The sequence below is a fragment of the Alligator sinensis genome, unplaced genomic scaffold, assembly GCF_000455745.1.
Source record: "Alligator sinensis unplaced genomic scaffold, ASM45574v1 scaffold625_1, whole genome shotgun sequence".
Taxonomy (NCBI): domain Eukaryota; kingdom Metazoa; phylum Chordata; order Crocodylia; family Alligatoridae; genus Alligator; species Alligator sinensis.
This window is the reverse complement of record NW_005842894.1, coordinates 417,095-442,480: the sequence shown is the minus strand read 5'-3', so window position 1 is coordinate 442,480 and position 25,386 is coordinate 417,095. Positions and strand designations below refer to the sequence as shown.

At 46.8% G+C, this 25,386-nt stretch overlaps 1 protein-coding gene across 1 annotated transcript in view; it reads right to left on the bottom strand.

The window, feature by feature from the left end:
- The window catches only part of CCDC15 (coiled-coil domain containing 15), a 45,538-nt gene that overhangs the window by 3,820 nt on the left and 16,332 nt on the right, over positions 1-25,386 (bottom strand). Inside the window, 3 exon segments of the mRNA XM_025192124.1 lie at positions 14,130-14,233; positions 21,505-21,624; positions 25,315-25,386. The exon segment at positions 25,315-25,386 is cut by the window's right edge and continues 30 nt beyond it. Coding sequence (XP_025047909.1) covers positions 14,130-14,233; positions 21,505-21,624; positions 25,315-25,386 — 296 coding nt within the window.

Sequence of the window (25,386 nt, the reverse complement as noted above, 5' to 3'; positions counted from 1 at the left end):
GGGGGGGGGGGGCGCCGCGGGGGTTTGGCGGGGGGGGGGCCAGCCCCTCCCGCCACTGCACGCTGCTCATCCAGAGGCTGTGCAGTGGCCTTGTCCTCCACCTGCCCCACCCACCCCACCCCGGTTGGGCAAGTGGCAGGAAGGCATAGTCCCCGCTCCCAGTGCAGCTCTGGCCCCGCCCACCCCACGCAGATGCAGGGGCACATCCCACCCCCCATGCCCTCCTGGACAAGCGGCAGGAGCCACCAGACGAGCAACTTGCCCCAGCCCTAACTCCTCCCTCATCGTGGGGGACCTTGATTTGCCCCCCTCCACATCCTTTCTCTTCCCCCTCCCTTTTCACCATACCAGACTTACCAGCTGGACGCAGCTGTTAAGTACTGTTTGTCATAATTCCAAGAGTCGTAAGTTGAGGACTGCCTGTATTTCAATATGCCAATTGCTTGGTTGCTGCGAAAGAAGGTTTTTTTTCAGGTATTGATTTAGAGAAGACCAAAAAAAAAGATTAAATAGGATTTTGTCATCATACAGTAAATCTAGATACTAAAAAGAACATGTAAATCAGTCATGAATTTAGGACTAAAAACTTAGACTATAAGTTCCTTAAGACAGGGCCCCCTATTGCTTACGTATTTTTTAAAGAATATTACATATCTGGCATGACAGGAACCAATCCTTTACAAAAAAGCAAGGCCCAATTATGATAGGAAATGCTGTTTTACATATTGGCCCTTCCTAGATATTTGATGCACTTGCAGGTTAAGAAATGGATAAGCCCTCTACCACAGGGCCCATCCTCAGCGGCCAGGGTAGGATGTTCCCTACATAGTTCTTTGCTGTTCTGTCTCATTTGAACTAATGTGCCCTATACGTGGGGACCAACTGGCTACCAAATACATCCCTGAAACATGGAAGATGCCAAATTTTAACAGATTTTGGATTTAAACTTCATTGCTGAACAACAAGAAAGATTTCTACACTTTCCTGCCTTTCTGCCATCTGACACCACCAGGGAAGGAATTCTGCCTTATCTGCACATCAAAGAGCAACTCACAAAGACACTCTTCATGGACCCAGAGGAACAGACTTCTACTTTCAGCTTCCTCTGTGTAAAAATGAAGTTTATTTTCTATCTATGGGGACTTTTTACCATCTTTAATTTTCCCTGAACCTGAGGATGGGTGTGTGCGCCTTAAAACTTACAGAAAAAGATAATTTTCTTGTGATTTTTAGTTGGTCTAATAAAAGGTAGCATCTCTGAACCAAGAGTTCTATACTTTTGCATTTCTATACATGGCGTAGCATTTCTCAATGAACAGATGTTACAGTCTGGACTGCATTTTACACTGAGCTTTACCTCCTATTTATTAGATGCAGTCCTTATAACATACCATTATGACCTCTCTCTCCCAATTTGTTTCTAATGCTTTGCCACTTAGCAGCTGTTCAATAAATCAAGTATATAAAACTTCTTTCAATCCAACTTCAGAAGCTTTGGTAGCTAAACACAGTTTTGGGCAAAACAATGGAACTTACGATTTGAGAAATCAATAAGTGACTAAAGGATATTAATATAATTATTACCAATCAATATGATTTTAGGGAAAAATAGTACTTGTAATCTCAAGAAGAGAGGAAGTGATAAGTTTGACAACTTTGGTCAATATAGGTCTGGGGTATAAATCTCACTTGTGGTCCTGGGCTAGATCTGGACTGTGAGGATCCTCACAGGCTGGATGCAGACTGTAAGGAGCCTTGCAGAATAGATCCAGGCCTAACAGTGGTGGAGTGAAGGGTAGTGCAGGAGTTAGCTCTCTGCTCCCTCCACTGCTAACATGCATGCCCAATAGGGGTCTAGAGCTGGCAGGCCCTCTTCCTGTTTACCCCAGCCCCAAATTCACAGCCATATTATGATTAAAAGATGTTATGTCATACAGAAGTCAGAGAAAACTAATTAGAAAACTGGATAAGGAGAAGTTATTTCCCAGTAACTGGTATTCTTTGAAAAGTACTGTCCCCATACACATTTCTACTCTGGCTGTGTTTTGTGCTCCTTAATTTCAAAAGCTTTTTGCTTTAGCAGTAGCTATGGAGCGGACTCCAGCTGTACTTCTCTTTGTGTCCTCACACCAAGGGGATAAAAGCACTGTGGAAATTCCTTTCAACTGTGGCATCTTACAGTATATTGGACTCTCAGGAAGAGAAGAAAGCAAAGAAGAGCAGGATGCTAACATGCAATTTGGACAATACAGCTTGAAGAATACTCGTTACTAGTAAATAATTTATCTCTCTTTGCATACATAGTTGCTCTTTCTTATTGGTCACTGCTTTGGAGCTACCCTATTAAATGCAGCACATACCCTTGATGCTTCCACAATAGTGGGATGCTTTGATAAGATGCGTATAAAATTCCAGAAGGCTGTCCGGCAGAGGAAACATTGTGTGTGGGAAGCTAAGAAATTTGCTTGATCTGCTATATCACTGAGGGTAGTTCCACCTTGGCTGTCCTATAGTACATTCATTGTAGAAATGGGCTCCTCACGTGGGAAAAAAAAACCTTAGTTATGCCCCTAAGAAACCTGATAGCTGTTGGAAGAGACAACTCTGTGGTCTACTGACTGACAGGTAAATGCAGAGATAGCTGCTAGAAAATTACTTGAGCTGAAGGACCACTTAAGAAGTTTTGGTGAGCTGTTGAGGGCTGGGGGGAAGGGGGCACAGATGTCACCCCTGAATTATGTGCAAGGAAGACCGTTGCAAGCTCTCTATATTGCCTACAGTTCCAGTTGATCAAATCTGGAGGTTAATCTCCTCTGGAACCCAGGGACCTTGCACCTGTTGATCTCAGGTCTGTTATCCCCAGCCCAGCCAAGAACTGCTTATTACAGTTTTTATGCACAGGGAGAAAAAGAGCATAAATATATGACTCCTATCAAAGACTTGCCAGATTCTTCAACCAAGGACAATACGAAGTTCTATGCCGATCATGTCCAAAGAGTTTCTCTCTAGAGAGTATCACACACATATCCAGGTTTGCAAGTCCCAGAGGTGAAGGATGGTGTACAACAGGGACGAGCAAAGTCCAACCCATGGGCCGGAACAGGTCCGCAGTAGACTCCATTTCCCAGCAGCCCCTGCTGGGTCACTGACTGGTTTCTATAGAGACTGGCCCCAGCAGCACAGACAGGGGGTGCAGCTGGGTGGGGAGCTGCTCCAGAGCTGGGATCTTGCAGCAGTGACAGCATGGTCTGGAACTGGGGCAGAGCTGATCCACTGTCTGCATACCCTGGACAAGGGGTGTGGTAGAAGCAGTGGATTGCATCTCTGCCCTGGCTCCAGACCACGCTGTCACTGTTAGGGTAGCTTGTCATATTTTATGGTTAAAGTTGCACCCATTTCTAGAGTAGTGAATTATACTATTGTTTAAAGTTTTCTGTTATATTCAGCCTAAAGTTCAAATAACAATGAAGCTATACAGAACTTTTCATTTTGTTGGTGTTTGCAATATCAGCTGACCTTGCCTCTTGCAATCAGCTTATGGCCTTGAGTTTGCTTGCATGATGTTTCTTTCCTTTTCTATCACTGTGAGAAGTTTTTCTAACACAACATAATAATAGTTTTGTTACTAGCTCAAATTAACTGAACTTGGCACTAACCAGCTGAACCAGAGGGATGAAATGATTGGATATATTAATGAAAAGTGATAAAGGAGCCCAAAGTAAAACATTGGGAAACAGTCAAATTAAGAGGTGTGCTCATGATGGGTCTGTTGAACAAAGGAATATCCTGACAGGATAAAATATGGACAATATGCTGACTGCAGAGAGACCAATCTGAAAGCAAGGAGTCATGAAAGGAGTCAAGTTAAAGAAAAGCATAAAAGGGGGGAGCAAGAAAGTTAAGCATTGTCATCATCATCATCATAAATCCATCTTTCAACGCACAGCCAATAACGCACCCTTTGCTTCAGGAACTGAGTGGCCGTCTTTACTGTTGAGCAAAGTAACATTTGGGATTGGGTGAGATAACTGTACTAAGTGTTTTTCTCTCTCTGAATATAGAAATTGCTGAGATAATACTTGTTGTACTAATAAAGTTAGACTGATTTTAGGACACTGACTTGTCTGTGTTTGTATTTCACGTTCTATTTAAGGGTTAATTGTGCCTTAATGATCCCTAAGCACTACCTGCTGGACAGTGGTGCTATCATCACTGCTGCAAGATCCCAGCCCTGGCCCTGAGCAGCTCCCCACCCAGCTGTGCACTCTGCCAGCACAGCTGAGGCCACTTTCCAAGGAAACCCTGGTCCCGCACTGTCACAGTGCCACCACTACTGGGGTCTCCATGGAAACTGGCTACAGTGACGTGGGCAGGGGCTGCTGGGAAATGGAACCCAGCTGCCATCCAGATCTGCTGTTTTGCCTACCTTGGGCAAAAGATATGAAAGATATGAGACCAAGAACCTAGTAATGGAGAAAAAAGTCCTTTATGTTGTTGTTATACACAATCTTGACCAAAAGGATGAGCTCCCTTAGCTAGCAGTAGTTTTGATAGAGACAAACCTTTGCTAGCACAAAGCCCTGGGTGGCTCCTATGAAGTAGAGTCTTCATACGAAGACCAGCTTTGGTTTTTCCAGATTGACAATCATAGAATCATAGAAAATTAGAGTTAGAAGGGACCTCAGGAGGTCATCTAGTCTAATCTCTTGCTCAAAGCAGGACCATGCCCAACTAGATCATCCCAGCCAAGGCTTTATCTACTTAGTTTTTAAAAACCTCTGAGGATAGAGATTCCACAACCTTTCTGGGTAACCTGTTCCAGTGTTTTACTATTCTCCTAGTGAGCAAGTTTTTCCTTATCTAACCTAAACTTCCCTTGCTGCAACTGGAGACCAGTGGGTGTCTTTGCACATGCTTGCGGGCAGGGGGGGAAGCCGCTCTTGGGGAGGGGGGCGGGGAGGAAGCTGCTCTCCACGCTCTCGTGAGCCAGTAATTAAAGTGTCGGCAGAGTCGTGTGTATTCAGCGTCCTGTGCTTCAAAACAGCGGCAGGGGCGCTTTACCTAAAGTTCGTTCAACAAGCTCTAGTTAAGTTCCCCTGCCACCATTCTGAAGTGCAGGGATGCTGAATACATGAGATGCTTAGGCTGCTGGCACATGCTAATTAGCATGCTCCAGCAGACTCAAATAATCAGAGTCTGTTCCAACCCGCTGTAGTTAGTGTGCCAGAGCAGATGTCCCACACACCTAGAGGCACCCATTGCTCCTGGTTCTGTTTTCTGACACCACTAAGAACAGTCAGGCTCCATTCTCTTTGAAACCACCCTGCATATAGTTGAAGGCTGCTATTAAATACCCGCCTCAGTCTTCTCTTCTCCAGATTAAATAAGCCCAATTCCTCCAGGCTCTCCTCAAAAGTCATGAGGCCCCAGCCCCTATCCATTTTCATTGCCTTCCACTGGATTCTCTCCAATTTGTCCACATTCTTTCTGCAGCAGGGGGCTCAAAACTGGATGCAGTACTCCAGATGAGCCTCACTAGTACCAAGTAGAGGGGAATAATTGCTTTCCTTGATCTACTGGCAACACTCCTACTAATGCAGACCAGTATGCTGGCAGATGTCTTCACAACAAGGAGACACTGCTGGCTTATATACCACTTATCGTCCAATGAAACCCCCAGGTCCTTTTCTGGAGATCTACTGCTTAGCCAGTCAGTCCCCAGCCTGTATAGGTGCATGGGACTTTCCCATGCTAAGTACAGGACTTTTCCTCACTGAACCTCATGAGACTTCCTTTGGTCCAATCCTCCAATTTGTCAAGGTGTCCCTGAATCCTAGCCCTACCCTCCAGTGTATCTACTACTCCCCCACCTTTGGTGTTATCTGTAAGCTTGCTGAGGGTGCACTCCCTCCAACCTTCCGAGTCACTGATGGACATATTGAGCAAAACTGGCCCCATGACCAACTGCTAGAACACTCCACTTCAGACCAGCTGCCAACTGGACATTGAGTTATTGATCACTACCCTTTGAGCCTGACGATCCAGCCAGTTTCTTATCCACCTTATGGATAAAACAAACTATATTCATTCAACTTGTACTTCCTTAGCTTGCTTGTGAGAATGTTGTCACAATGCTATCGGAGAATGTTGTCTGCATCAAATGTTTTGCCTAAGTCAAGGTATATAACATCTAGTGCTCTTCCCCCATTCACAGAGCCAGTCATCTCATCATAGAAGGCAATCAGGTTAGTCAGGCATGACTTGGCCCTTGGTAAATCAATGCTGACCCTTCCTAATTACCACCACCTCTTCTGACTGCTTAGAACTGGATTCCTTGAGGACCTGCTCTGTGATTTTTCCAGAGACGGAGGTGAGGCTGACTGGTCTGTAGTTCCCCAGATCCTCCTTCTTCCCTTTCTTAAAGATGGGCACCATATTTGCCCTTTTCCAATCACCTGGGAACTCTCCCAGTTGCCACAAGTTTTCAAGGTAACGGCCAGTGGCTCTGCAATCACATCAGCCAACTTCCTCAGCACCCTCGGGTGCATTGCAACCAGCCTCATGGACTTTCACATGTCCAGCTTTTATAAATAGTCCCTACACTGTTCTTTCACCACTGTTGGCTTCTCACCTCTTCCTCAAGCTGTGCTGCCCAGTACAGTAGTCTGGGAGCTGACCTGCCTGTGAAGACTAAGGTTAAAAAAGCACCAAGCCCTTCAGCCTGTTCTGCATCATCTGTGACTAGGTTGCCTTCCCAACTTAGTTAAGGGACCTGAGCTTTCCCTCATCTTCCTCTTGTTACTTGTAGAAACACTTCTTGTTACCCTTCACATCCCTTGCTAGCTGCAACTCCAGTTACACTTTCGCCTTCCTGACTTCAACCCTGCATACCCAAGCAATATTCTTATACTCCTCCTTAGTCCTTTGCCCAAGCTTCCACTTCTTGTAAACTTCCTTTTTGTGTTTTAGCCCACTAAGGAATTCCCTGCTTAGGCAAACTGGCCTTTTGCCATACTTGCTAGTCTTCCTGTCTTGCACCCTTAGTAAGGCTTTTTAAAAATACAACCAGCTCTCCTGGACTCCTTTCCTCCTCAGGATTGGCCTCCCAGAGGATCCTGCCCATCAGGTCCCTGAGTCAAAGTCTCTTTTCTAAAGTTCAGGGTCCTTACTCTGCTGCTGTTCTTCTTTCCTCTCCTCAGGAACTCAATCAAGTCGCTGCTGTCTAAGTTGCCATATACTACATTCCCCACCAATTCTTCCCTGTTTGTGAGCAGCAGGTCAAGAAGAGCATGACCCCTACTTGGCCTCTCCAACACTTGCACCAGGAAGTTGCCCCCAATACTCTCCAAAAACTTCCTGGATTGCCTGTGCACTGCTGTATTCTTTTCCAGCAGATGTTAGAGTGATTTAAGTTCCCCATAAGAACCAGGGCTTGTGATCAGGAAGCTTCTGCTAGTTGTTTGAAGAAAGCCTCATCCACCTGGTCTGGTGGTCTATAGCACACACCCACCATAACATCAGACCTAAAGACTGGAATGGGCTACTGTCATTTGGCTGTTTTTGTTTGAAGGCATCTCCTCCTAATAATCATTTGTTGAGATAAGAGTAGATTCATCTTCTGCCTCCCTTTGGGGCTATCGCCAAAAGGACCTTGGTGAAAATACTTAGGGCCATAGAGAGGCCAAAGCACAGGACCTTATATAGGTGATGGTTGTGAATGACAAAAACTGCAAGAGTCATATGGCAGTATTGAAGTAAATGTTCTGTGTTTAAAGAGACACAAATCATTCCTCCACATATAAGAACAGAATAATACCTTCCAAGGGTGACCATCTTGAACTTGAGTCTGTGGATAAAAGTAAATGTTAAGCCTTCTTAAGAAGGATGGCAACTAATTTTTTACTTTTCTCTTAGGAATCAAGACACAGTAATCAAATCTCCTCCAGGGAGTTTGTGAGTGCATAAGCAACTCTTCACGCCTAGAAGCCACAATTGGATCAAGTGGTGCCTGGGAAGAAGGTTCCCAAGAGTCTCCTGTTAGGGATCAGTGTTCTCAGTGGTCTGGAGAGAAACTAAGGTAACTCAACATTAACAGGAAAGATGACATGGAGGAATCAAGAGCTGAACCTAGTTTGCCAGGCTACACAGGGCCTGCTAGCAGGTCCAACGTCAAACGGGCCAGACAGGTAGAATGGGATAGCTTGTATGCCACTGAGACAGTGGTTGGTCCCATAGGATGTTCTGTGTGATGGCCAAAACCAAAGAAATTAATAAGCAATAAATATGTGCTTCTTAGAGGCAATTGGAATTTTTCTCTAATATAAAGCTTGTATTTTTGTAACCCGCAAATGTAACTTGTAACTGTTTGTGGAACTGACTAGACCTCAAAGACAAAGCTATAGTTGTAATATTAGCTGACCTAACGGTTTTTTCTTGCTCAGAATTTAGTCTTGATGATAATAAAAACTGGATTCAACTGCCTGGCCTACCCAGCACATTCCAGGAAAGTACATCTCAAAAAAGCATAGTCAGAGAGATCTAAAGGGCTTGGATTTAGGCGGAGTAATGTCAATTTCAAACCCGAAGATGCTGCATTGTAATTTGCTTATTGGATAAACCCAAGTTTGGGTAGTAACCTTTTATAATAATTTTTAACACCTTTTAATCCTATAGGGTAACAGCTATAGGACAAGATTGTGAATGACTCTAAAGCCAGCAGATTAGCATAAGACTAGATATAAAAAGCGTGTGCATCAGGTGACCAGCAGGAAGGAGGGAACAGAATGGTCACTGCTGTTCCACGGCCGGACCCTGGACTCCCGGTGTGAGTGAGGATCGGATCCTGATCAAGGGATCTTCCCCAGTAATCCCTCTGACAGTGTCGATCCGGGACACCTGACTTCGCTGGAATCACCTGGTGCGCACTTGGCATTGAGCGACTATCGATAAGTTACCAACCCATGTCTGTCTATTTGTTGTTTTAAACAGCCAGTGGCTGATACCCTCGCAGTGCCCAGCTGGCCTGCGACAGATTGATCTATCTATCTGTTGTTATTATCTGTTGTTATTATTTACTATTAGCTCTTTAATACTGCATTATCTGCTTATTGCATTTATCTTTCTGTTAACTGTTATGTGTGTGTAAGCTATAATAAATTTGCCATTGCTTTACTCCCAACTCTGCCTGCTTGATCCCGAAACAAACAGCCCAGTGGCTAAATTGATATACTCACAGTGCCCAGCTGGCCTGTGACAGTTCTGCAACAATGCAGCAAGCCTTGAGGTTGCATGTAACATGGCAGTAGTAGCCAACTAGTGTCAGAATTGGTGTTGCTCACAAGGATGATGTTGAAAGCTTCTTTAAGGCTGTGCCAGTGGAACAGGGGAGAGAAAGCTAAATGACTGTGTTGGACACAATACTACTGTGAGGGGAATATGTCTCAGTAAATTTACAGGCACCATAGCATAGCTGACCAAGGCAGCAGAAGAACTGAACAGGAGGGAAGAAACAGTGCCATATGTAGGGTTCACATGGATCAGCGGCAGAAGTCAGCCACACATCCCCTTCAGCAGTGCAGCACATGCACAATGAATTCTCTGAGCTCACTGGTCTCTGGAGCAGGGGTGGGCAAAGTCCAGCCCATGGGCTGGATCCAGCCAGCAGTGGACTCGATTTCCCAGCAGCCCTTGCCTGCGTGGCCGAGGCTGGTTTCCAGAGAGACCACAGCAGCAGCCGCGCTGTGATAGCATGGGGCTGGGGTTTCTGTGGAGACAGGCCCCAGCAGCATTGGCAGGCAGCAGCAGTGCCACCTTCTTCCTGGTGGGGGGACTGACGGGGGGTTGTGCTGCAGGTGGAAGCAGGGCGGGCTCAGCTGCAGCCTCCTATGCAGGATGGGCAGCAGGGCAGCACCACTGAGAGGGGCAGCTATGGGGGGCTACAGGGAATTTTGGGGTGTCTGTAGCCCCCCAAGCCCTTCCCTAGCGCTACCCCTGCTAGCAGGGTGTGCTGCAGGGCAGGCAGCTGCTTCGGAGCCGGGCTTGGATTTTACGGTGGTGACAGCATGGTCCAGACAGGGCAGAGCTGCAATCTGCAGCCTGCGTACCCTGGGCAGGAGCGTGCAGGCAGTGGATCATGGCTCTGCCCTGGCTCCAGACTGCGTTGTCACTGCTGCAAGGAGCCAGGGCAGAGCCACAATCCACTGCCTGCACATCTCTGTTTCAAGCATGCAGGCTGCAGATCGTGGCTCTGCCCTGGCTCTAGACCATGCTGTCACCCTGCAAGATTCCAGCCCGGCTCCAGAGCACCTCCGCGCCCTGCCACGTGCCTTGCCAGCGCTGCTGGGACTGGTCTCCACAGAAACCCCAGCCCTGTGCTATCACAGCTTGGCTGCTGTTGGGGTCTCCATGGAAACTGGCCCCAGCCAGTTTCAATGCAGCTGGTTGGAAATGGAGTCGGGCCACTGGCCAGATCCACCATTTTGCCCAGTCCTGCTCTAGAGCCTGAGTTGTCCCAGCTCAGGAATCCAAGGGGGAGAATGTCACTGCTGCTCTCCACCTTCCCCGCCTCACTGCTGCTGAACTGGGCGACAAGCAAGGGGATGGGGGCAAGTGGCAGTGACATTCACCCCCTGGGTTCTGGACTCATGCTGATGCAGGCTCCAGTAGGCATGCTGATGACCCAAGGAGATCAGAGCACTCATGATGTATGTGCCACAGCTGAAGGGGGCTATGGCCACATGCGTCCCAACACCTCCCCCTGGATCTGCATATAGCAGGGACTTCTGATCTCCTAGGTTTCTGGTGTGGTGGGAAAGATGGGTAGCGATTTTTCAGCATGAGACACTACCGGATCACATCTCTTATGCAGAGAAAATGTCATGATCTGGCACTGTTGGAGTTTTAGGTATGGGAGAAGGACCAACTGTTTTAGTAGACAAATGCTGAATAATCAGGCCTTGAGCCTTTACAGGTTTCCCTGGTAATCCCAAAGGATCAAGAAATAATATGATCACATGAAAGTAGGGCTGGAAGGGACCTCAAATTAACCTAGCCTCCTGCTTAAGGCAGGGTCATCCTGACTAAACTATCCCAGATAAATGTCTGCTTTTGAAAATTTCTAAGGATGAAGATCCTACAATTTCTCTAGATAGTCAGAAAGTTCCTCCTGACCTCCAATTTAAAATTTCCTCTGGCGCAACTTGAGGCCACTACTCCTAGCCCTGTCCCCTATGGCCACAAGAAAAAAGCTTGTTTCCAGGCTCTTGCAATCGCCTTGAGTATTCTCTTCTCCAGACTAGTTCTACTACTCTAGGCTGTTTGTCTCCCTCTTTAAGCAACACAAACTACGAAGGACTGTGAACATATTGGAGGATGGGAGGCACAATTCAGAAGGATCTTTATACCTGGAAAGCTAAGCTAGAGCCAACAGGATAAAGCTCAGCACCGACAAATGCAAGACGCTACAGGTCAGGAAGAGTAAATCAAAAACACAGATACAAAATAGGTGACACTAGGCTGGATGGCAGCATTATGGAAAAGGGTCGGGGAGTCTTGATCACAGGCTCAGTATGAGTCTGCAGAGTGATACAGGTGCAAAAAAGGAGAGTGTAGTTTTAGGTTACATCAACAAGCATTAGGTGGCAAGACACAGGAGGTGATAGGGCAGGGGTCGGCAATCCCCAGCACGTGTGCCAAGCATGGCACATGAGGCCATTTTGCTCGGCACGCCACCACCAGCTTTGGCTCTGGGTAGTTGCTGCCAACCCCGGAGCCTGAGCTGCTCCCAGCAGGCAGCTGGGAAGCTGCAAGCAGCCCAGGATCTATGGTTGGCAGCAGCTACCTAGAGCCGGGGCTGGGTGCAGCAGGCAGGCTGGGAACAGACGTGCCACTGGCATCAGCTCTGTACTGGCATGTGCACCCACACTTCAGAGCACACAGTGGGGGAGGGGCCTGAGGCAGCGCAACCCCGGTCTCTACCAGCACAGGGGTGATGGTAGAGCTCCGGAGCCTGGCACAGCTGTTTGTAGCCACCCTGGGCTCTGGGCATGGGGCAGCTGCGTCAAGCAGGCTGCAAACAGCTGCACTGGGCTCCACAGCTCCGGCATCAGCTCCATGCTGATGGTGACTGCATGCGCACTAGTGTGTCCTGCCATGGAGCCCCCCCCCATTTTGTTTTTCTGGCATGCCAGCACTCTGGCACCTTCCAAGGTAGTGGTTTTTTTCGGCACTCCGGTCAAAAAACATTGCCTACCCCTGTGATAGGGTCTCTGTACTCAGGACTGGTTAGGCGTCACCTGGAGTACTATGTGCAGCTTTGGGTTCCACATTTTAAAAAGGACATGAGAGGTTGGAAGGGTCCAGAGGTGGGCAACAAAGGGCTTGGAAGGCAAGTCGCACAAGGACAGGCTGAAGGAGCCAGACATATTTAGCTTCCAGAAAAAGGTGCTTGAGGGGACATAATAGCAGTCTTCAAATAGTTGAAGGGCTGCTATAAAGAGGGAAAGCACCTTTTTCCTCCTACTGCAGACAGGAGGATGCAGTCCAATGGCCTGAAGTTGCAGCAAAGTAGGTTAAGAGTCGATATCTGGAAAAACTTCTTCACTGTCAGAACAGCAAAGCAGTGGAACAGACTGCCTAAGGAAGTTGTGGACTCTCTACCACTGGCAGTGTTCAAGAAGAGGTTGGACAGCCACTGGTTGGGGAGGACCATAGCACAGTTATGCCTCTACATTCTACTATAGGTATTTTCCATGCTTCTGGGCTTTGCTGGTTGCCACATGGGGCTGGGAGGGAATTTTCACCTTGCTGCTACAATGTCAGGTTTTTTAAGCCTTCCTCAGAGGCACTGGGTGCCGGCTGCAGCCAGGGCTGGGATTTCAACTGGGGTGTGCCAGTACTTCTGCTGGGACTTAAAGCCAGAGGTTCCTGGCTAGAGGATCTTGCCCCTCTGCTCAGGGTCATATTCATCACTATTTTGGGTCAGAAAGAAATTTTAGACCATAGTCAGATTGGTATGGACTATGGGGGCTTTTACCTTCTTCTATAGTAGGGTGCATGGCCCTCTTCCTTGGATCTCTCAAGCTTATATAAATAACCTTTACAGCACTGAGACATTGGCCACCATAGTCCCCCAGTTTTACCTGTGGCAGGTATGGGTGTTGTGTTATGTTTTGTGTTGTCAGGGTTTACCATGTAGTTTTGCAAAAAGATTAGACAATGAATTCGTATAGGGTGGGTTGACACAGGGATGATCCTGTGTCACAAAAGGGGTTGGATTGGATCAGCGGTGCTCAACTTTTTTAGCCAGCGGGTCATGTGGGTAATGGCCAGGCCATCTGCAGGCCAGATCTGCCAGTGATCCCAATCCAGTACAGAGCAGTTGGAGCAGTACCCCATTTGGCCCCACAGAGTGGGACAAGGGGCATACTGGCTCTAATCTGGCTCTGCAGCCAGGAGGCAGGGTATGGCCTGGTACCACAGGGGAAAGTGGCATGGCCCAGCCCTGTGGGGGGAGGGGGTTGTGGTCCAGCCCCATGGTGGGGAGAGGAGGAGGTAGGGAGGGGAATCTGACCTGGCCCCAACCCCACCCCATAGGGGAAGGGGATGTGGCCTGACCCCAACCAGCTGTGGGACTGGGTGTGACCCAGTCCTAACCTGCTCTACAGGGCTTGGGTTTTGGGAAGTTGGCAGCAGGGTAGGGTGGCCATATTTACAGCCATCAGGTCCCTGCTGCCATATTTCCTGATCTGTGGGGAACCCCGCAGGCTGGATACCTCTGGCTCCATGGGCTGTATTTGGCCCATATAACCAATTTCCATTTTTTATAAAAATTCCTATGTTATGGGGAAAGGTCAAACTAGGTAAATCACAAATGTCCTTTTAGTAGGGATCTATCCAACTCCAGGAGGTGGCCAATTGATTTAACAGGAAGATCACAGGGCTGGCCACCATTTTCATGGGTTGATCATGGCAGGGCCCTCCCCCCTGCCACTGACTGGTTGCAAGGACTGTCCATCATAAGGCCAGCCCCCCTCTGGGGAGCCAGCATTTTATTTTCAGCAAGTTTTCTCCCCCCACAGATTTCACAGGCGTTGCCCAATTTTAGGCCTTCCAGTTGCTGGTCCACTTACTTTGCTATTTTCTTTTGTTGTCCTTTTAGTCTTTGCTGTTCCTTTACTTGTTCTCTCTCAATATCCATAAAGAGACGTCTATACCTCAGGTACTGGTTTTGACGCTACAGGAAAGAAAAATAAGATGTTTTGGTGGCAATGCAAGGAGCACTGTGAGCATTGATGGGTTTATGTTTGAGCCAAGATGATTCTTCAAATCACAGAAATCCTTTAATCACAAAAAAACCCTATAATCAAAACCCTGTAGAATCTGCTACAGAATTTGCCTGTTGCTGGCTGTTACAAAAACATTAATTCTGGCCACAGACAGTAGTGTCAATCATCTCTGCTTAATCCCTGCTTATCAGCTTAGAGCTTCTGTTTCTCCTTAATGGAAGAATGATATGTTTTCACACTGCATATGCTGCAGGACTGAATGAAAGACACAGCATCATATGCTACCTAATAGCAAGGAAAAGACCAAGATCTCAAACCTTTCCAGAGTGCCCTCTTAATAACAACAGTGGTCTCATGAATTCTTTCCTTCCATTTATACTCAAGTAATTGCTGTAGCTGCTACAAGATGTAATGTAGGAAACAGAAAATATTTACTAGAACTGGTAAAAAAAATCCAGGTGCCTTTCTTCCATTTTACTGAAATCAAAACAAGATGATTTCAATAGAATTTTTAATGGAAAATATTCTTTAAACTATTAAAATTTGTGGACAACACCAAACTGAATGGAACTGCAGACATTCTGGAGATTAGGGCTAGGATTCAGAATTACCTTGATAAAACTAGAGAAATGGTCTGAATCAACTCAAATGAAATTCAACAAGGACAAGTGGAAAGTCTTACGCTTGGAACAGAACAATCACATGACCAAATATAGACTGAGGAAACACTGGTTAGGCTCCAGTACTGCAAAAAGGGACACAGGAGTCGCAGTGGACCATGAAGTGAATATGAGCCAACACCTATTATATGTAGGCTGTATTACTAGAAACTCATTTGCAAATCATGGGAAGCAGTTCTCCCACTATTTGGCACTGCTGAGGTTTTGCTTAGAATACCCTGTCCAGTTTTGGACCCCTCACTCCAAGAGATATGTGAACAGATTGGAAAGAGTCCAGCAAGAGGTCTGGAAAACATCATGCCTGAGGAAAGATTTAAAAGAAGTAGTTATTTATCCTGGAGAAGAGACTACAGGAGGGGGGGGGGGGGGGGGGGGGGGGGCAGTAGTGGATGTGATAACAACCTTCGAACAACTGAAAGGTGAATATAGAGAAGATAGAGAGAGAGACTAGTGGTGCTCAACTCACTTGGCTGTGCAGGATTCATCTACAGTCCCGACTCAGCACATGAAGCTGTCTCATCTGGCCCATGGGGCTGCCTATGGGTCTGAAACTTTGGTGGAAGGATAAGCTGCAGTTTTGTGAATTACCAAGTATTCAGGAGCCATGGCAATTTACACTGCCACCACACTACCCACCACCAAATTTCTGGACCTGTGGGGAGCCCTGCAGGCCATATGATGTGGCTTCATGGACCAGATCCAGTTCACCTTTTGGTGTCCCTCCTCCCCAAAAAAGGCTTAGCCATAGGGAAAGGATTGAGAGCAATAGTCTTAAATTGTAGAAGGGAAATTTAGGCTGGATATTTTGTATAACTTTCTCACTATAAATGGTTAAGCACCAGAACAGACTATGCAGAGAGGTTGTGAAATGGACATTCTTGGAGATTTTTAAAAGCAGGTTAGACAGACATTGGGATGGTTTAGACAGGGTCAGTCCTGCCTTGGGCAGGAAATTGGACTAGATGATCTTCTGCGGCCCCTTCTGACCCTACTATCCTATGATCCTATGAAATCAAAATGGAATTTTTCATTTTATTCTTCCTATAGTTTCAACTTGACTTTAAATATTTTATTTTTATGGTTAAAGAAAATTACATGATGTTCTGATGTTACTGAAACACTTTCCGGATCACCATGCAGGGGGAGTTGGTACCCTGCCACCAACACTCCCTGGACAGTTCTCACAAGACTTCTACAGTAGAGTCTCTGAAAGGAAGGACAACCCCAAGAGAGGCACTGACTTAGGAAGTGGAAGCAGTTGATACAGGAGACGAGCATTACACAGAGGAAGCAAAAAGACTGAAGATATTTCTTCATTTGACACCTTTCAAACATTTTCTACTCAGACCACATTGTTTTAAGGTCTGTCTTGATCCCCTTAGTTGTGATATGTGTGAAATCAGAACCCCTACTCAAATACTGACTGAAGGAAATCTTTGGTCCCAAGGCTTCCATTGTAACTAGAGCAATCAGAAGGGAGGAAAATTTGCTATGTACTACAGATAAGCTTTGGAAAGCTTCCAGATAATCTCGCATTCTACATATTAGAAACACCACCTATAATAACATAGTTATTTTTTAAAAGACTTCAAGAAAGCTGTATTAGTCTAAAAGGTGCAACTACCAGAAGAGGGATTTGAAAGAGGATGGAGCTAGACTATTCTCAGTGGTGGCAGATGACAGAACAAGAAGCAACTGTCTCAAGTTGCAGCAAGGGAAGCTTGTGACACCCCCTCACTACCCCCCCCCGGTGCGGGTTTCATAGTAGCTAAGGTCAGGAGGGACCTGAACAGATCTTCTAGCCTGCCCCCCTGCCACAGGCAGGAATGAATGCTGGGTTCACAAGACCCCAGACAGGTGATCGTCCAACTTCCTCTTGAATTTGCCCAAGGTAGGGTGGAGGACCACTTCCCTGGGAACTTGGTTCCATATTTTGGCAACCCTAACTGTAAAATATTGCCTTCTGATCTCCAACCTAAACCTATTCTCCATCAGCTTATTACTATTGTTCCTTGTCACCCCAGGTGGTGCTGGGGAGAAAAGGGCTCTACCTATTTGCTGTTGCTCTCCCCTGATGAGTTTGTAGGCAGCCACCAGGTCCCCCTCAGCCTCCACTTCCTGAGGCTGAACAGGTTCAGGTCGTTCAGTCTCTCCTCGTAGGGCCTGTCCTGCTGCCCTCTCACCAAGCGGGTGGCCCTCCTCTGAACCCTCTCCGGCTTGGCCACATCCCTTTGGAGGTGTGGCACCCAGTACTGGACGCAGCACTCCAACTGCGGCCTGGCCAAAGTCACGTAGAGGGGAGTGTCGCCTCTCTGGACAGGCTTGAGATGCACCTTTGGATGCATGACAAGTTATGGCTGGCCTTGCTGGCTGTAGTCTGGCATTGGCGGCTCATGTTCATCTTGGAGTCAATAATGACTCCAAGATCCCTTTCTGCCTCTGTGCTTTCAAGAAGGGAACTCCCCAGCCTGTATGTATGCCGTGGATTCCTTCTCCCAAGGTGCAGCACCCTGCCTTTGTCTACGTTGAACCCCATCCTATTCTTGTCTGCCCACTTTTGTAGTCTGTCTAAATCTATTTGCAGCCTCTCTCCCCCTTCAAGTGTGTCCACCTCGCCCCACATCTTAGTGTCATCAGCAAACTTGGACAGCGTGCTTTCCACCCCCTTGTCCAAGTCGCTGATAAAGATGTTAAACAGTGAGGACCCGAGGACCGAGCCCTGGGGTCCCCCACTGCTCACATCTCCCCAGGTTGAGTACAACCTGTCCACCACTACTGTCTGCGTGCGCCCCATCAGCCAATTTTTCAGCCATCCAACTCTGTAGGGTAGTAAAACACTGGAATAGGTTACTCAGAGAGGTGGTGGAAGCTCCAACCTTGGGGGTTTTCAAAACCTGGCTAGACAAAGCTTTGGCTAGGATGATCTAGTTTGGGATGGTCCTGTTTTGAGCAGGCGGTTTGAAGAGATGACCTCCTGAGGTCCTTTCCAACCTTAACTTTCTATAATTCTAACTCTGCCTTACTTCAGACTAATTCTAAGATGCATCAGCTTTCCTAAACAGCTTACTTAGTAAGATGCTATAAAAAGACTTGCAGATTTAATGTGTGTTAAGTACATTTAAACAGACTTTCCCCCCCATTACCTGGATTAGTCTATGAGCCCTATGTCTCTATGGGTTTACTTTTGTTTTTTCTCTTCAACCTGCCTTTGCCTCTCTCATCAGTGCACCCTCTCCTTTCTTACCCCCTTCTGTATCCTCTGTATTTAAATCACTCTTTGTATTTCAACACTTGCTCCCTGTAAGGCCTTTCAGAGTATCAACAGATTGCTTCATTTTCATTACAATAGCAGGGCACTGACAGTGATCTAATCTCCCCCACTTATTCCTATGGCGGGTCACAGGGTGTTTTGGGTGTTGTGTCTTATAGTTCTGTGTGAAGGCTTGAAGTGGAAATGTTAGGGGTTCCTTGATTAAATTACTGTGAATACAAGGGAGTTGGCTTGATAGGACCAGAAAGGGCTTCCTGGGCTATGCTCCTATAATGTCCGCTGGAAACTCAAAGACTATTTTGCAGGTCATCAAAAGAATGAGCTTCTGAGCTGTCCTCCAGTGAGACTAGTAAGGTCAAGAAATCTTATAAGCTACTCAACTCCACTTGAAAACTACCACATTTATCTGAATCCAAGACTAGGTCCTTCCCCTCCCCCAGTTAAGTATGTCTTGCCATAAGTATAAGTAGGGGAGATTAGTTCACTGCCAATGCCCTGCCACTGCAGTGACAGAGAAGCAGTGTGTTAATATATGCTGAGAAGATCTTGAGTAAAAGGTTTATGTACCACACTACAGAAAAAGATTTACTGTCTTTCCCACCCCACCAGACTATACAAGTCTGAGCTACAGGAAAATTCTTTCCAGTCTCCAAAACTGGTAAATCAGCAAGACCATCCAGCTCATAATCTCTGAATTTGCTACGTATTAGTAGAAGCATTAGCTCACCCCAATCCAACCTCCTGGCATTATCTGTGGACAATGTCCCAATGCTTCAGAGGAAGGCAAAACCAGCAAAGAGCATGCACAAGGCAGGGGGGGGAGGAGAAGGGGACAGGGGGAAAGGAGAGGGCGGAATTTTTCCATGGCTCCAGATGGTGATTGCCAAAAGCCACAAAGCATGGGTTTACCAACAGAAAAAAACAACAACTCCCCCCCAACCCCCTAAATGAGTACACCCCCTGCTCTTCCCCTGCCCCCTCCTCCGCAACATTCCAGTATGGAAGAGTCCCAGCCAGTCTAGGAAGCACGCACGCGCGCACACAGAATCTTGAACCAGAACTTCCTGTCCTATCATATGCATTCCTTTCTTAATGCAACTCTTCTTTGCCCCCACCACTTCTCATACCTATTCATTCTTGTACCTACCCTGTCCACTGAGTAGGTCTCTCACCTCCCCCCAAACTTCATATTCCCTCTTCATCTTCCATAAAAGATACTTTGTAGTTTGTTTGGGCTCCAATTTATGCAAATGAAAAAATTAACTTTGATTGTACTTAAAAAAGGGCTCACCTTACAGGAAAGAAAATATTTTTTGTAACAGTGTTGAGATTTCAACAATGTTGATTTAAATCTCAGTTAAAACAACCCTCATTTTCCCAGAGGAAAGGGCAAAGTCCGAGTAAGTATTCTATTCCCCTTGGCTTCAGTGTTTTTGCCAGCCTTTCATGAAGAAGTAGATAGTTAAGCAAAGAAGTAGGATCATCTCATCAACTGGAATTAGGTATGTAGTTATGGTTCCAGATCCTCAACTATTCCATAATAAAATTTACCAGCAATCTTAGACATGTTACTGTGTACATAATTATGCTGACAGCTTTTGATATATTGTACCAGTTCCTCCTGGTTTTTTAGAGTACAGGCAACCCCCAGTTAATACAGTTTCACTTACCGTGGTTTCGTTATAGTGCTCATTTAAAATACCTACCCGGTTTCACTCAGTGCTCAGCACGTTTCATTATAATGCTCAGTACAGGGGTGTGGAGAAGCAGTGGCAGCAAGTGAAGTGAGTGAGTGAAGGAGCCCAGGGAGGGGTGGCAGGAGCCTGGGGCCCACTCCCACATATGGTGTAGGAGCAGGTGGGGAGGAGCGGTAGCAGCGAGAAGGGGTGGGTCGGGGGCTGGGCAGCATGAGTTTGGGAGCCCAGGCCAGCAGGGCCCAGTGCAGGGTGGCAGGAGCGCAGGGTCCTCTGGCATGTGGTGCTGGAGCGGCCAGTGGGTGGGGCGGAGTGGTGGCGGCAGCGAGAAGGGGCGGGTAGAGGGGCATGAGCGTGGGGCCTGGGCAGCAGGAGTGTGGGGCCAAAGGCCAGGACCAGCAGGAGTGCAGGGCTTGGGCTGGTGCAAGCCAAGCCCACAGAATTCCTCCGGCCCCGGGCTGCAGCCTGAGCCCTGTTCCACTCTGGTCACACACTCACCCATGGGGCGTGGATGCCGTCCCGAGCCTGCAGCAATCTGGTGGTGGCGGCTCATCCCAGTGCCGGGTGCCATGGAGGGAGCCCCCATTGGGCAAAGCAGGGCACATGTGGGTGGGCAGCCCCACTGCTTCCCCTGTGCCACAGCCCCGCTGCCTTCTCACCATAAATTCCTGGGTGGGTGAGTCCCCAACTCAGGCCCCCATGGGTGGGGCAGCTGGGGCCGTGCACAGGTGCACTGGTGGCTGGCAGGGGCCATCGGGGTGGAGGAACAATCAGGCTGGGAAGAGCTGAAGCCTTCCCTGGTGGAGCCTGCATGGTGCCTTGCTGAGAGTGGCCCAGCCAGGGCCAGCAGGAGTGCAGGGCCTGGGCCAGCAGGGCCCATGGTGGGGCTGCGGGAGCATGGGGTCTGGGCTGGCAGGTGGTGCGGAACCAATTATCTTTATTTACATTAAATCCTATGGGGAAATGGGTTTCACTTAACACTGTTTCGCTTAGCGCTCTTAACTGGTTCCAGAAAAACCGAGCACTAAGTGGGGGTTGCCTGTACAGGTTTCCCTTGCTTTTTGCGGGTTCTGTACGTGCGAATTTGCTCTTATGTGATGATATTTTTTATACCAAAAATTCGTTATATGCAATTGGTGTTGTGGAAGCCCGCAGTCGGCTGCTTTGTACAGTGCATTGTGGGAGTGACACAGACCAAAATATAGTCTCCTGTGTGGATCTGTGCTCCTCGCTCTGTGACACATGTTTCTGTAGTTGCCATCCCCCTTAAGGTAACATTCACTACCACCCCATGCTTGTGTGTACTGTCTGCTGTTGGTGAGTACCATAACTGACTTGTAAAAGTGGTAGAAATGGCTCTGGGGGTCAGTACAGTTGAGGTCTTGGAACGTATCCCTATTTGTTACATTGTAAAGTGTATGCTTTATGCAAATTCAAGTCATGTGCTCTTTTCCAGGAACGCATGTACAGCATAAAGTGAGGGAAACCTGTAAAGAACAATGTCCCACCCTCATCCCTCAATATAACTCAGTCCCATATGCCAATAATGTGATTAAGACTCAGTGTTGACACACCTGTTTCTTGGTTTCTTCTCCGTCTATCCCAGGCCAAAGTACAAGGGGAGCTTGGTAATCAGTCCTGAATGCTAAAGAAGGGCCAGGAAGGCACGACTCCTTCATTAAACTATTATAAACCTGTTGAAAGAGAGAGAATCACAAAATACAGCAAATAGAGGGCAGGCGCAGCTCTTTCCAGATCCCAAGTATCAAAGATTTTAGTACAAACATATTTTAACAACTTTAAGAAAAAAGGGGGAGTTACAGTTCAGGAGCTCTGACAAACTCACATCTGCATCAGCCTACCCTAACATTTAACCCAGTTTCATTCTGGGTCAAAGATAGACTGGTTATGCTACACTTATATCCCTATAGGCTCATGAAGTCATAACAAGTACATCATAGTAGCTTATAATTTTATTGATACCAAAAGATACCACTGCTATGGTTGTTACATTATCTTTACTCAGTTCATAGCAAAAATACAGATCTCTTGAACCAGCAGATGAGCCCTCTTCACTATTTATAAAGTGATACACAACATCGGCCATTAACATAAACTTCTTTGCAATTTTATGCATGGCAGAGGGTGACATATACCAGAAAATATCTACTGGCATTTTTAAACGTTTCCATGTAAATTTGAGGATGAAACTAAACATAAAATAAAAAACTCTCTTTTTTGGCAGTTATTAGAGGTGCACCAATGTATTGGTACCATACTGGATTGGCACCAATAAAAGGAAAATTAACATTATCAGCTATCAGCTTTTTTTGGTCAGTGTAGCCAATAATGTCACTGATAAATATAATATGCCTTCTGGTCGGGACCCCTGGATGCAGATCGAGGCCCCCGCAGTGAGGGAGGGAGTGGAGTAGGGGTTGGGGGCACTGCCCAGCTAGGGCAGTGAAAGAGACCTGGGGCTGGGGTGGGGAGTGGGACGGTACCATGGACAGCTCATTCAGGGGGGTGCAACTCCCCACCGCTGAGTGCACCCCAGGGGAGGCATGTGCCCCCCTATATTTGTGCATGGAGCAGATGTGGGCTACCTGCTGTGGGTTTGGGGCCAGAGGCGGTGCCAGTCTCTTCTCAGTGGGGTGGGGGCGGCAGCACTGGGCTGGGCTCGGAGTGTGCAGGAGCAGGTTGGGCTCAGTTGTACAGGGTGGGAGAGTAGCAGGAGGGCTGGCTACGGGGGGAGGTTAAGGCAAATTTTGGGGTAGCTAACCCCTTCCTGCTCAGAGCTCTCCACTCTATTGCCTTTCCCTTAGGAGCCCTGTGCCGGTCACCTGTCCCCTGCCTGCCCCACAGCAGTGGGGGTGAGGAGTTGTACCCCCCGCTGCCAGGCAGGCAGGGGGCATGGCTAGCATGGGACTCCAAGGGCAAAGACAGCAGAGCAGACAGCTCCAAACCCACAGCAGGTAGCCTGCATCTGCGCTTGGCTCCACTCCAGTTAAAAGCATCCCAGCACTTAAGAATGGTGGTAGTGGCACTTGAACTAAAGCTCATTCAATGAGCTCACTCACTCCCTCACTCACTGTGGGGGCCTCGATCTGCCTCTCCATGCCCCTTCCCCTCCATACACTTACTTGCAAGGAGCTGCTCTCCACACTGCCTAGCTGCATTCCTGTAAATCGGTTATCAGATCGGAATCAGCTAATAAGGCTGGTTGATCGGCTAGTGGTATTGGCCAAGATAATCTTTATCGGTGCACCCCTAGCAGTTATCAAAGAAAAACCATGCAAAACTAATTCTGAATTTCCTTAGTGAAACTAGAAAAATACAAGACATTTGAAAACATGGGAATGCACAGTTAAGGCACATCCTAATCTTAACTATGATTGCACATTAACACTCTCCTCCAGTTATCCTTTTTCCTTTAATACCTAGAGTCTCAAACTGCTGGGAAAAAAGCCTTCTGTGCTATTAAATATAGAACCCCCCTGCACTGGTTCATTAACAGGGTCACTACCATTTTTCCTTCTCTCATATGGAATTAAAAAAAAATCCTGATAAATTCAGATTTAGAGAGAAGTTATACAAACCCATACATGAGGTACTAAAACACACCACCACAACCACCCTGTAGGATTTGTACTGGAAAAGAGCAAGTTTGCATCCTTCCCTACAATTACACTAGCCTTTTTCATTTCCAAACAAATAGTAAAAGTCCAGGTCCATACTTTAAGGTCAAGAGTCTTCAAAGGGTACAAAGTGTTCAGTGCTCATCTAGTTAGCAACACATGAAATCTAAACAAAAATTGATTTTTTAAACATGTTATCTGAAGAGTCCAGATGTGGAAAGTCCAGAACAATTTCACATAATCATGAAATTAGCCAAAATTTGCCAACAGCAGAACATTTCAATGTGCATGGTCACTTGCTATGGATGAACAGGTCTGCTTAGGGATTTCACCTACAGGGAATCTCCCTAGAGAGACAAGGCTGAAGGCTGGTGGGGCTACCCAGAGATCGCTCTAGGTATTAAGCAATGGAGAAGGGGTTGGGGCTGTACTGATGGACGGGGCAGGTCAGGTCAAAACTAAATGAAGGGTATGGATAGCTGCAAAGCTCTTGGGGACAGTGGAGGGGCAGTTGGATGCTCATGTCTTGCAGATAAGGGAAGAATTTGTTATGTAGGGCTTCCACAGGTAGGCTTTCTTCTTCTAAGAGGGAGCTGCAGCAGCAAAGGGGACTCCCAGCTAGGCTCAAGAATGTGGTTTGGGAGCTCTTGTCAGGGGGGGACTTCTCCATATACAGCAATGGTTCTTGATCTTTTTAGACTCAAGGCACCTGTCAGAAAATTCTAGTTCTTAGTTTTCACTCATTTTTTGACTACAAAAAAATAACAGAATGATTTTTCTGTTGCCAAGAACTCAGAAAACCACAACAGATCAGAATTTCTTTCACATAATGAAATCCTATTTGAAATCTCTGGCTTTTATCTTCTGAATCACGTTTGCACACCTAACAGTGTTAACATTGCATGGTACCCCATTTGAGAATCATTACCATAGGGGTTAGGTTGAAGACTCCTGGGGCTGCCCAATCTAGCTCTAGGGGTTGCTGTTAAAGAATGGGGAAGAGTTTTGGAATACTGTACAGGAATACGAGTTCTTTGATGCAGACAGCTCCTATACAAGAAACACAAATTCTGAGCTTTGGCTACATTGGGACTATCTTTCAGTTCATTCTTGCACATGCAAATGAAACCATTCTGCAGTTCACTTTGTAAGCCCATTCTTAAAGGACAAGAAATTGAATTTAATACTTGTCTCTGGGACATGCTATTTGCAGAAAACTGTTTCAAACATGCAGACTCTTAATTACATTCACTACTCCCTCCTCCCCGCCTGTCACCACAAATAACTATAATCCATTCAGGGAACAGAAACAAAAGAAACAAAATTGTGAGATTAAGATGACCAACCTCAGTTAATAATTGTAATTAAAAGACATTTACAAGCACCCCACAAGGTGAAACATTCCTGTAAAAGAACCAAAAAGGCACTAAAGTAACTGCTTGGTGACTTGTATGAATAGAAAGCCATGTAAAAAGTCACCCTTGCAAATGATGCTCTTCACAATCAATCAATCTCAGCAGAGAAGTCAAGGCAGTGTCTGAACTCTATCTGGTACACAACCTGAGTTTTAACTTGCAGGGCAATGTAAAAGAGATATGCAGTCACTGCTCACACAATAGCTATTTTGGAAATGCAGGATTGTCAACAGGGTTGTTGTTCTGGCACCACCACCATGCATACTTAAAAGACCAAAGACCAGCTGAACCAGCCTCATCAACATTAAGAAAAGCCTTGTACAATTCTTACTTTTCCAGATTCTGATTTGAAGTATAACTCATCTCCCTGTTTTGTCTGGGTTTTGGTTGCCATCTGGTCTCG